Consider the following 12,524-nt stretch of genomic DNA (forward strand, 5'->3'; position numbering starts at 1 on the left):
ATCTTTTATTTGCTTAACTGAATTTAAAACGCACAATATATTCATATTATTTATTTATAATTGAAATCAGGTAAACTTGATTACGGCTCTGTCGTGCCCGACGGTCTGTGTACTTCTTGTTCACTCTCAGCCAATAGGGAATCGCTCCGCTCCGTTCAGGTTTCCTCGGACTTTCCCTCTGCCACATGACAACTGACTTCCTCTTCGCCTAAACCGACTTCGGATGATCCGTGTTTCTTTTCTGCAGTTGCAGTAACGTTAGCTTTTTAACCTTGTGCTACACAGCCATGCTTTTACTAAAAAGGACGCTTGTCTTTCTTTTATTTGTTCTGCCTGCGACCATCGCCTCTCCTGACAGTAAGTAGGCCAGGTTCTTATGAAATCACGGATGGCTATGTAAGGATCTATTGGCTATACTCTTCAAGATCTGACAATAAACGTTTTCCTGTAAGCATACACGCTTTTTACCCACACTCTGTCAGTCGTTGTGATTGAAGCTGTGTAGGAAGTGACAGCTTCAGAGAAACATGACTGGTTTTGGCCACCTGTATACACAGTACATAGCGCGAACTTTTCCGTGCTCCTGCTACTGAAATTAATTAGTTTTAACTTTAATTTTAGTTCATATCCATAAGTATCCTAGTTGTCATTGGTCACTCAACCTTAAAAACAGTATTATTGTTATTATTATCATCATTATTATTAAAAACAAATGGTATAAATGTACCTGTAAACTGTCATGTAAGTGGTAACTATTTGACTGTGTCAACCTGAAAAACTGTCATCAACACTTTTAAAGCAGATGTCTTGATATCAACACAAGTTGTGTCAATTGTGTCTGTATAAGGACAAAACATTTTGTGACTGGATTCTCTAACACTGTGACAGACTTTAACAGACTTAAAATGGATGCAAATGAGTTGTGCTTTGCAGGCAGTTTGTTGAAAGAAAACTATACAACTCCCATTTTGTGTATTTGCTTTAGAACTTGATGGTCCCTACATCATCAAAACACAACCGTATCTGTAAGGCATCAGGGTATCTACTGTGGATCAGCAGCAAACTGTGCACCATCACAACAGGCCTGCGTTTAAGCAGCCACACCTATATTACACCCTACGCAACATCTCTGGATTTTCTCACTGCCAAAAATTCTGATGCTGTCAATAATAAAATAGAATAATTTGTCTGAGATCAGCACTTGTGCCATTTGTCCGTTCTCTCTGACAGTATTTGCCCTATACCCCAGGAATGCCTCTGTTGGTTTAACAAGAGACATTTTTTCAGAGAAACATTTACTCATCTCACAGGAACATAGTCAACATCCTCAAGCATTTTCCTCCCACTTTCCAATGTCTGCATAATAGTTGTAATCTTCCAGGGAAACAGGAACCTTGTCGCTTCTTGCAACGATCAGGTACAGCTGGGCAGCTCCACTTAGGTGTACAAGGCATAAGATGTGAGGTTGATAGGTTTTAAATGTTCCATTAGGAAATCAGCATTGGGAGAAGATCATTGCACAAAATCAGGAGGTTTGCTTACGTGTTCTAGACAAGGATCAACAGTAATGTAACCAAAAAGTCCAAAGACAAACCACACATTGGTAGCATGTTTCGACTTTCCAGGAGTTGTGGCCAGCAGTGTGAATGACTGTTGTGTTGCAGATCATGTGTAGCTTGTTTAATGTCTTCTCAGAAATGACAGCAGCCACGGTGTATTGGGACCCTCAACAAAAGACCGTCATGCTGAAGGAAGGAGTGCTGGAGACCGAGGGGGATGCATACGGGTATCTAAACGATACCCTGTCCAGTACAGGCTGGAGCGTCCTAGAGATCCGTGCCGGGTACGGACAGACCCCTGAAACTGATGAGCTCACTTTCTTCCTGGCGGGCTACCTGGAAGGCTTCCTCACTGCCCAGTAAGTGTCATGAGTGTGCTGCCACCCTCGCTGCTGCAATAGTATCTTCAACATTTCACAAGCAGGTCTATTCATGCCACTCACACTCAATCTGCTAATAAATCTAAACAGATATCAGTGATCAAAATGGCGATTGGCAGGTCAGTATGATGGATTAGTGAACTATAATCCTTGTGTGGTAAGAAACTCAATAAGACTTCGATTATCTTTGACCTTTGACACCTTCTGTAACTACTGAGAAAAGACTGATATCCACCAGCCTCCGTCCTGATAGAAAAATACTCAATCAAAAGGACAGTAGAACACTATTTACTGATCAAAAGAGACACGTTGTTTTAAGATTCTACATAGATACTTTTGTTGTTTTGATTACATTTATTTAGTATTCATACTTACTCTCCCTCCGCAGGCAGATGATGGATCACTACACCAACATGTTTCCACAGCTGATCCACGACCCAAAGATCCTTGGCCCCGTTCAGAGTTTCATGGCGTGAGTCTCTTCTCGTTTCCTTTTAAGAATTAAAAACCACAGTAGCATCACCACGCACACCACACAATGTAAGTTGCACATCACTGTCATCACCTTTCATATCCTCTTCTCAGAGTTGTTCACTGTAGCTCATACTACGCCCAGCTCATCTTGTGGTGAGGCAAGAAACTCTCTGCAATAGTATTCGTGTCACTGTATCTCACTCTAGCTCAACTTCTGACTGATATCTGTGGATGTTTTTAATGATGTCATTTTCTAATTGACTTTGAGTGGCTCAAGAGGATCATATTTCTTTCCATGGATGATTCCTCAGTTAAAGTTGAACTGTTATTCGGTGAATAGTGATGACAAATAGAGACAAGAGTAAAAGACAAATATCATTGCTGCACTTGTAGGAAGCAGGATGCATGGACCAGAGAGCATGTGAAACTGAACAAGAGCTCTGATCCTCTGTGGAAACACACAGGCTTCATCGTGGCACAGCTGGATGGGCTGCAAGCAGGAGTCGCAGACTGGGCCAAGAAACAAGGGAAAAAGGTTTGATGGCCCTAACTTAGCATTTTTACACGTTTTTAACTCTCCTCAACATGCACAGAAGCCCCAGGTACACAACTAAATATATCAATCGAGAAAAAAATGTCCCACCAGAACGATGAAACAACAAATGCAACCGTACAAAATCAAGGTTAAGTGTAAACAAATATAAACTGTCTCAGTGTCCTGCTTAAGAAGCTCTTCATAAAGGAAACTAGAAATGCTACTTTAAGATCTTGATGATGTTCACCTCATCTGACTGGTGCACTGCTTTAAACAATGCTCTGCTGAGAAATGAGGAACTTCCAATGCAAACCGAACTTGTGGTCATGTATCACATTTTGCCTATCAAAGGTTTACAGAGTCATAAGGTTGTATGCGTTGAGGAGTAAAAACAGCGAAATATTTTTTAAGGTTATGATCCACTTTAAGTACAAGACAATGCCATATTATTACTTATTACTATCAGTAAGACTGCCAGTATTACCATCTCTCAATGGTTTGTTCTCTGTAATAGCATCTATATGTCATTGTTTTGTTTACTTGTAGCACCTGGTAACGCTTAATAAGACAATTGTTGGTGGGACAAAGAGTTAAAGTTCACCTTGGATAGTCCACATTTACTCTCTGAGATCTTTAGATAACTCTTGATTTCAGTGTGCATTAGTTGTTTTCTGCAAGATTTGTTTTTGGATTTGTGGCTGTCTCACTACTGAAGCAACACAGCTATTCATTTTCAATTGATGACCAGCAGCTGTTTATCTTGTGTCCTTCCCTAAGCCCCTGTCACAGTTTGACATCCAGTTCCTGAATGCAGTGGGAGACCTGCTGGATCTGATCCCAGCTTTGGTTGGCACATCCAACGTTCCTCACAGAGACTTCAAACTGCCAGGGATGGGGCACTGCTCGGCACTGATCAAGGTCAGAGTTCAAAACCTGTTCCAGCCAGGGTGTCGGCTACACAAGGAGTCCACCCTGCAACACGGAAGATAAGGTCACACTATAGAGGGGCTGTTTCTCAAAGCTCCTATGCAGCAAAATGTGTTGTTCAGTATCGGTAAAGCAGCTCAAACATCAGCTGTAATCAGATTATTTACATACGGTAGGTGTGCTAAGTGAACCAAACAAGCAACCACCAAAAAAAAGAAAAAATTTCCTGTGTAAACAAATATACTGGTGTATCTGCAAAATGAGAGAATATTTTCTTCATGCTGCTTTTAGAGAATACAAATCTTCCCATCCTTTTTTAAAATTTCTTTTTGCATCAATGAAGACTTTAGATGGTAAAAGTGCACATTCCCTCTTATTTTGAACACCCACATCAGGAAAACAGGGCTTAGAGTTCAAGGAACTCGCACACAACACACAAACACACACACACACTTGTGTTGGTGAAAATGTGTACTGCATGTGGTAAGGAACAGACTTTGGTGTGAAACACAGTCTCAGCAGATGGCTTTTCCAATAAGACAATGTATCAGGTAACACTAAACGTGGAAATATTGTCCCCTTATGTGCATTTTAGATCTATGAGTACTGCAGTATTGTGCTGTGTTATGCTATGTAGTTTCCTCTTGTTTGTGCCATGTCTGTTTGCAGCAGCATTCACATAACCTGGGCTACAGTTAATTATGTTGCTGCTCCAACATATTAATTCATTACCTAAAGTCAATAAGGTCCTTATTCTTTCCCTTTAGTGGCTTCAAGGTGATACAAAACATACAGTATTTTCTACATTGTTGAGCACTGCCACATTAGCTTACATTGAAATCCAAGATGATGTTTAATACAGAGTTTTTCATCAGTTTATTCAGGTGTTTGTATTCAGTCCATAGGGCAAAAGAGCTAAAAGTTGGCACCCTGTTCCTTTACCTCTTGAACTAAACTGAGTCATTTCATGAGGCATGAGCTGACATGCTGTGCTCCAGTCGTTCTCTGCAGACACAGGATTACCGTATTGACTTAATTGTTGTCTGTCCTCACCCTCAGATGCTGCCTGGCTTTGAGAACCTCCTGTTTGCCCACTCCAGCTGGTACACATACGCTGCCACAATGCGGATCTACAAACACTGGGATTTCCGTATCAATGAGCCCCACATGGCCACAGGGAAACTGTCCTTCAGCAGCTACCCTGGTATGCAGATCCCAGGATTTCTTCAAGTCATGACAGCAGTGAAAGTGTAGCCACGTACAATCATAGTCATTCCAGAGAAAACAACTTAACATCGTCGAGATTTCTAAAACAAGAAGTCCCCACAATGTCCGCCATGGTAGCTTATGACCAGCTGTCACCACTCTATAAAAATGAATAATGCACAGTGTTTTAAGTTAACATTTATTCTCTTCTAGACATATTTAGTCATATTGCACATGATTTTCTGCTACTTGGTTTAACACCTGAAGGGTTGTAATCTCCCTCTTTTGTTTAGGAATCTGCTTTTGTCTCTTCTAATCCCCTACACCCTCCAACACCCTGCACACACACACACATACACACACACACAGTTAATGTTTTCATGTCCTACGGGGATATTATGTAGGCTCACATTCATTTCCTGCAGACTTACTCTAATCATAACCATAACCTAAACCTTAACCTAAACCTAACCTCAAACCAGATCTTCACCGTAAAATGTAATCATTTACATTGTGGGGACTTGCATTTTGTCTCCATGAGGTAGGCGAGTCCTTACATGACTGTGTAGACAGGTTTTTGTCCCCACGAGGTAAGAAAAACACACACTTCTTTATGATATTTTATCACTAATGAATCCCACAAATGTGTGATATAGCTTGTTTTTTGACACGTCTTAAACTGTTGACTTATCTTTCGCTTTTCAGGTTTCCTGGTGTCTCTGGATGACTTTTACCTGTTGGGCAGCGGTCTGATGATGACCCAGACAACCAACAATGTCTTCAACTCCTCGCTTTTTGAAAAAATCACCCCCAACAGCCTGCTGGCGTGGCAGAGGGTCAGGCTGGCTCATAGTTTGGCACATACTGGAGAAGAATGGGCCAAAACCTTCTCCAGGTACAACTCTGGTGAGTGAAATTACAGGCACAAATTATTGTACAAGAGAGGTTTAAGTAAGTCAAAGGCCCTAAAAAGTTTAATTAGAGATAATTTTATCTCCTCCCCATAAGCATCATGTTTTTGTCAGTGAAGAAAAATAAAACCAGACGTTTTGCATGAATGGCTGATTTAAGTTACAAATTGATGGTAAATGATAAAAATGGATAAGATTATTACTTAGCTTTCACTGAAAGGAGCAGAATGACGTTCAATTCGTTGTGAAGATGTGATCAGAAGTCTTTCAAGGCGCAAGCTGGTAAACTCACATCATTGTTTTTGCTTTTTCCATCCACCACCGCCCACCCACAACTTGTAGGCACATACAACAATCAGTATATGGTGCTGGACAGGAGCAAAGTGAAGCTGAGCCACAGTGTTGATGACGGTGCTCTGACTGTGGTGGAGCAGATTCCTGGATTGGTGGAGTACTCTGACCAGACACAGGCTCTGCGCCGAGGTAACAGCAGATCCTTCCTGTTTTATGCAGTGTTTGCTTGGACATTTAAAAAAAATTATCTTCTCTGCTGCCTCTGTTTACTGTAGGATACTGGCCATCCTACAATGTTCCCTTCCACAAGAAGATCTACCTTCTGAGTGGTTATGGACAAATGTGGGAGGAGTACGGGGAGGACTTCTCCTATGATCTCTGTCCCAGAGCCAAGATCTTCCGCCGTGACCAGGCTGAAGTCAATGACCTGGACTCCTTGAAGCACATCATGAGGTCTAATGGTGTGTGGCTCTGTCTCATTTTTGTTTGCCTATATATTTCCCATGTTCAGCTGTTGTTTTGTTTTTTCCCCAGCATTCCACGTTGCACTGACTTGGATTTAATGTTACACTGATGAACTGAATATGCAGAGACAGCCTTCTTAACTAAATGACCTAGTTGTGGTTTGAGAGCAGCACCCTCTAGCTTTGCAAGTTAATCATGAATTTATGTGAAATAGTTAAATAATATTGGTACTGCATTAAATAATCAGATAAAGGTGTTCTTATTAGTCTTATTAGTTGGACTTGTATATGTGCTGTTGGCCACATTTTTGATTTCACCACTTGTGTTTGTTTGCTTGCGTTCAGAATACAAGAAGGATCCATACTCTGAGGGGGACCCCTGCAAGTCCATCTGCTGCCGTGGGGACCTGAGGGCAGAGAGGGCGTCACCATCCGGTTGCTATGACACTAAGGTAGTGCCCTGTCGCCACCCCAATTTTGCACTACAGTAAGAGGCCACTTGGGTTGTGTAAAATCAAATGCTTTTTGGCTCTGGTCGGACTTCCTCCTGTTCCTGTGTTGTTCCTCGTCCAGGTAACAGATTTCCTCATGGCTGGGGACTTCCGTGCGGAGGCGGTGAACGGGCCGACGACACAGGGCGGACTCCCTCCCTTCGTCTGGGATAAATTCAGCAGCATCAGCCACCAGGGCCTGCCGCAGTACTACAACTTCACCTTCGTCATGATGGAACCTTTTCTCTTCAAGCCATGAGGCGTGTGTGTGCGTGTGGTGTGTGTGTGTGTGTGAGACTTAGGCAGATATTTGTGAAGTAATGACTGATGAGGGTCAAATGTACAATCTGTGCAATGGTCATTCTTATCTGTTGCCCAAAGTTCAGAATTGTGTGCTGCCAACATATTCTTTCTTTTTTAATCTTTAAATTTTGTGACAGTGCATCCTACTGCCTGATGAAATTGTCAGACTGCCAATCTGATTTGAAATCAGTATTTGAACATGTACTTGTCTCAGTGAATGTTGGACGATCTGACGGCAGAAATCAGTATAGGTTTTCTTTTTATTTGCAGCCATTTGCGCCTTGATCACTGAGAGTAGCTTTAGGATTTTATTCAAAGCAGAATCAATGCACTATTTGAGGCACCACGCCATCTTTAATCCTTTTTTTAAATGTATGAATGCCTCCATACATGCAAACACATTCATTTCAATGGTAAATGAAAAGAATCAGTGCAATGTCACACTCAGGGCTGTTGATCCTCTCTCCTGCTTTGATTTATGTGCATCTATATCTTGTACTGTGCAAATATATCAGGTTTATATTTTTGTATAAGCCTCTGTTTTCTTGTGTAATAATACACATTTGTATCATACCAGCATTTTATGTGTTAATTGTTTATTAAACCTTTACAGTTGTACCAGCACAGCCCAGTTTTCAATCTTGTCTTGTGCAACAGCAACTTGCTTTTTTTAAACGGCTGATGTGTATTCTGTGTTGGGAAAGATTCATGACTGGGCTTGTTGAGAAATGTTATTACTTACCTCACTGAAGAGTTTTTGGTAAAGCTCATTGCTGTCAATATCAGTAAGTTACGGATAAAAAATTAGATGCTGTGGAGCTCCTCAGCTGCCCCCATGATGGATTTACTACAATCAATACTAGTATGTAGTTCATGAGAACTTGCCTTTCATCATAGAACTTGCATTGCATTAAAGAGAGAAACTGGATGTTTTAGGCGGTTGTGGTCTCATTAGTGACTTAGATATGAAACATGGATAAAATCTGATCAGCGGTTAGTAATCTATAAACAAACTATAGATCTTCCTTATTGACTATGCGGACATACAATAAACTGAATGTCCAATCATATAATATTTAACCCAAACTGAGGTCATTACCTCTTTGTTTTTAAAACAGAAACACAGTAAGCTCTCTCTCTCTCTCTCTCTCTCTCTCTCTCTCTCTCTCTGCCCCCAGGGACACGTGTAGTGATTCACCCTTTCCTATGAAATACAGGAACTGAAACGTCTGTTAGGCTCTCTGCATTCATTTCATAAATCCTCCCGTCACATCCCTCCTCTGTGTTCTCTGTTTGTGTCACAAACACAAGTGTAGGGGAGGGTAACACGGCAGCAGGTCTCCACATTGCTCACCCTACTTCAGCCATGACCATGAAGGACTGTCCTGCTGACAGCCATTGGGATGAACTTGTCAGTGAATGTATCCCTAGAAGGATAGAAGAGAGCGCACCTGAACCTGGACCTCAACCTCAACCATCAATTGGTGTGTTTCATTGCACCTCTCTCTTCTTTTTTTTCCATTGTTTGTGTGCATGTGTGCATTCTGAGGAGACTTGTTCTGTCAGAGTTTTGTTTATGTCTCCATACTTTGAACCAGTCTTTGCTTTGAGGCTACTTTGACATCTCCTCCCTACTTTCTGATGTGATCTTGAATTCTTCCTGACAATCTAAAACCACAGAGATTTGTTGTTTTCCACCTGACCTGCCTGTATTTATTTTATGTCTGTAATTACACCTGTGTACAGCTGTTAATGGCCCCTAAGATTTAAAAACTGCATTGTTTAGTTATCTGTGGAAGGAGATGAGGCAAAGAGTCTCAGCACTGTTGTATACACTTGTGTTGATCTTAGTCATTTTAGGTATTAGTTTTAAAAATACTGACGTACTTATTCGGCCTGTTCCCCTCAGAGCCTGTTGTAGTCCAGTTGAGATCCACGACCCGTGCTTCCCAGGCTAGCCCAGTGATGGAGCTTAGTCCTGCTCTATGGATCATTGTGATGCTGGCCACAGTGGGCTCAGTCTTGGCTCTGGTTCTCTGGTTTATCATATACAGACGACAGACCAGCCTTAGCAACGCCTCAGGTAAGGACAACTGACATGTGGTTATTTAAATGATTTGATTTTGTTTTATTCTTTTCTTTATTTCTATGATGACTTTTATTATATTATTATATTATATTATTATAATAATATATTATTGTATTATTATTATTATTATTCAGGCTTTTCTTTTCTCAAAAGAGTGTAATTCTTTGGAAAAGACACAATATTGTAAAATGTCATGAAATAATAGGGATTAAAAACATTATTATAATTATTACATTATTATTATCATAATTAAAACGCCTAATGTGGTTTAACTCTACTTATTGAAGCAGCTGTTGAAACACAACAGTCATACTCTAGTCACGGACGCTATAATGCAGATGAAGGACTGTATCAGTTAAGCCAGAGAGATAATAGTATCAGAGATAATAACTGATCCTGCATGTCTTGGGTTAAATCTCCCTTCAGTGACGTATTTTACCTTAGGACAACACCTAGTATTTTGTTCTTTCAGTGCCAGCCTGTTCTCTTACTGTGATCAGGCGACGTGACATGCAGAGCAGGCACTGAGAGGAGTGTGGAGGAAATGGGGTTGCAGGCAGGCAGGTGATGAAGTGTGACGTTCATCACTGTAGAAACTCCACAGTTTCTGTTCTCTTCTTCTCAGGCGTCCCATGGGTCAGCCCTGCTCTCTTACCAGCTATTCTGGTTTCAACACACATCCGTTGGTTAGGCAGGACAAATTAGGTCTTGACTTGACCTTGAAAACACAAAAACTGACACAAAAACATGCAGTGAGGCACTGACAAATACTACTAATTGCTTACATTCAGTCAATTTATTGTAATGTATGTATCAGCAAAGCCATGTATTTTAAAGCTGCTTGTGTCTGTGTCTATTAGCTTTGAGACACATGCTAATTAAAACTCTTGACATGCAATGACAGCACTTTATATAAAGCAACTTCTTTAAAAATGATCCTGATGACAACCCAAGACACACTGAAGCACAAAAACTTGAGTTTTTGTGCTTTATATATTAAATGTGCTAACATGATAGTTACCCTAATTTTATTCTTTTGGAATGCAGCTCCTGTTCTGCGAAAAAACAAAAACTCTCTAAGTAAATTGTCTGTCAGTAGACTTTCCACAGGACAACCAGGAATGTAGAAAAACAGATTAGCAGAGTGGAGGTATTCAGGAGGAATCAGTGACATTGGATGATCTTGTTTTACAGTGTATTCTGTGTTATGGGACCATAATGCTTCCTTTGCTCTTTTGTCCATCATAGATTTAATGGTCTTCTTGTCTAAGAAAAGAATGTTATTCATAATCCATGCCAGAGTGTTGTGATCAGTGCTTCAGTTCTCAAGATCCTTATGTGTGTTTAAGGACATCAGGGGTAATTTCATTTGAATGTATTGTGACAGGGCAAATTAGGTTAATTGGCTACTCTAAATTGCCCCTAGGTGTGAGTGTGAGAGTGTATGGTTGTCTGTCTTTGTGTGTTGGCCCTGTGATTGACTGGCGACCAGTCCAGAGTGTACCCTGCCTCTCGCCCGTAGTCAGCTGGGATAGGCTCCAGCTCCCCTGCGACCCTGATGGATAAGCGGTATAGAAAATGGATGGATGTACTGTGACATTTAAATATTCTAACACACTTCATATTTACATGTTTGTGTTGCAGAGGACTCTGAGCCACAACAGGAACCTCTTCAGAAAACGGAGCCACCTGTCATAATCCATTCACTGCCCTCAGAAATGAACAGCCATGCAGATGTGTTGCAGAGAGCAGCAGGGGCCCCTTCTCTCTGTTCTCACCTGCACATGGGGGCCCAAACTGGCTCACAGTGGGAGCAGGGTCCCACCACATACAGGGACCCCACAAAGCATGCTGGGACAGAGGGGGGCAGAGGGCTGCCTACATGTGGCACAATGAGAGAACACAGAATCCCACTTCCTGCCACAGAACTGGGTGGCACTGCGTTAGTGACAACTAAAACTGTGTAGGACTGAGTGTGTGTATATGAGCATACTGCTTCTACTGGTCTGTACCTCCATTGCTTAATCCTAATTTTGTACACTTTTCTACCGTGTTTTTATGTTTTTTATATTATTGACTTTTCCACACCTGTTTTGTTTTTTTCTCTGCACTGCTTGAAAAAAGTGCTATAGTGTAAATTGGTGTCCAATAATACCATGTAAGACTATATTGTTTAGTGTACTTCACTGCAAATGCTCTGAATCTTGTGTCATAGTTCAAACATCATTTAATTAAACACCAAAATCAATACACAAATATCTCTGATGTTCTGAAAACAAGGTAGCATTCTTGTGCTGTGAAAGAGAAATATTATGACAGGTCCTGTGTGGATATTGTTTCACTGTCTTTGCAGCAGAAAAGGCTATTTACATGGTAAATAATTTTTTCAAACTTTCTCAATCAATGTACTTCCTGCAGGCAACATCTAAACATAAAGAGAGGACTGTTCAAAGTAAAGTCAAGAAGAATATATTCTGTATCATCTCTCATTATTTGGATCCCTTTTGGATTGAAATGACTATGTGGTTTCCTGATAGATGTCAAAGATCCACATAGTTGATGTTTGAGTCATCATTATCCACAGCACAGAAGTCAACAAAGTTTGCCATGTATGTTACAAATAACAAAGAAGCCATGTATCATTTAAACCTATGACAATTAAGCATTTCCAGACAAAAGTTATGCATTATTTGTGGAAAATAAATTGTCTGACTGTGGCACCACCAGATGGTTGCATCAAAATAAGTTCAGTATTTCCACAGACAACAGGTCAATTGTAATGATGTAGGTGCATCACAGCTACAGTGATGCTCTCTAAAGTGGCTAGAGGGGCATATTTATACTGCTTCTTGATATATAACAGTATCTGTAGGTGGATTGTTTTTAAAACA

General features: G+C 40.8%; 2 protein-coding genes across 3 annotated transcripts; both read left to right on the forward strand.

The window, feature by feature from the left end:
- The first annotated feature begins 142 nt into the window (after nt 1–142).
- plbd1a (phospholipase B domain containing 1a) lies at nt 143–8,472 on the forward strand. Of its 2 annotated transcripts, none has more exons than XM_046415324.1 (11): nt 143–357; nt 1,696–1,918; nt 2,328–2,411; nt 2,807–2,948; nt 3,726–3,866; nt 4,935–5,079; nt 5,787–5,987; nt 6,335–6,475; nt 6,562–6,747; nt 7,096–7,202; nt 7,324–8,472. In XM_046415324.1, the coding sequence occupies exons 1-11, from the start codon at nt 288–290 to the stop codon at nt 7,498–7,500; spliced, it is 1,617 nt and encodes a 538-aa protein (XP_046271280.1). In that variant the 5' UTR covers nt 143–287; the 3' UTR covers nt 7,501–8,472. The 2 variants fall into 2 exon arrangements, with proteins under 2 accessions (XP_046271280.1, XP_046271281.1); XM_046415325.1 differs by lacking the exon at nt 143–357 and adding an exon at nt 429–447.
- A 272-nt stretch (nt 8,473–8,744) lies between these two features.
- Nucleotides 8,745–12,361, forward strand: LOC124073247. The gene is made up of 3 exons (XM_046415351.1): nt 8,745–9,028; nt 9,454–9,627; nt 11,278–12,361. The coding sequence occupies exons 1-3, from the start codon at nt 8,911–8,913 to the stop codon at nt 11,598–11,600; spliced, it is 615 nt and encodes a 204-aa protein (XP_046271307.1). The 5' UTR covers nt 8,745–8,910; the 3' UTR covers nt 11,601–12,361.
- The last annotated feature ends 163 nt before the right edge of the window (nt 12,362–12,524 follow it).

This window comes from Scatophagus argus, chromosome 16 (genome assembly GCF_020382885.2).
Source record: "Scatophagus argus isolate fScaArg1 chromosome 16, fScaArg1.pri, whole genome shotgun sequence".
NCBI lineage: Eukaryota > Metazoa > Chordata > Actinopteri > Scatophagidae > Scatophagus > Scatophagus argus.

Excerpts from the sequence above, each read along its gene's own strand:
- plbd1a (XM_046415324.1), top strand. The coding sequence starts at position 288 with ATGCTTTTACTAAAAAGGACGCTTGTCTTTCTTTTATTTGTTCTGCCT. Across the intron at positions 2,412-2,806 it reads CCCGTTCAGAGTTTCATGGC|GAAGCAGGATGCATGGACCA; the intron begins GTGAGTCTCTTC and ends CTGCACTTGTAG. Across the intron at positions 5,080-5,786 it reads GTCCTTCAGCAGCTACCCTG|GTTTCCTGGTGTCTCTGGAT; the intron begins GTATGCAGATCC and ends TTCGCTTTTCAG.
- LOC124073247 (XM_046415351.1), top strand. The coding sequence starts at position 8,911 with ATGACCATGAAGGACTGTCCTGCTGACAGCCATTGGGATGAACTTGTC. Across the intron at positions 9,029-9,453 it reads TCAACCTCAACCATCAATTG|AGCCTGTTGTAGTCCAGTTG; the intron begins GTGTGTTTCATT and ends TGTTCCCCTCAG. Across the intron at positions 9,628-11,277 it reads CAGCCTTAGCAACGCCTCAG|AGGACTCTGAGCCACAACAG; the intron begins GTAAGGACAACT and ends TTTGTGTTGCAG.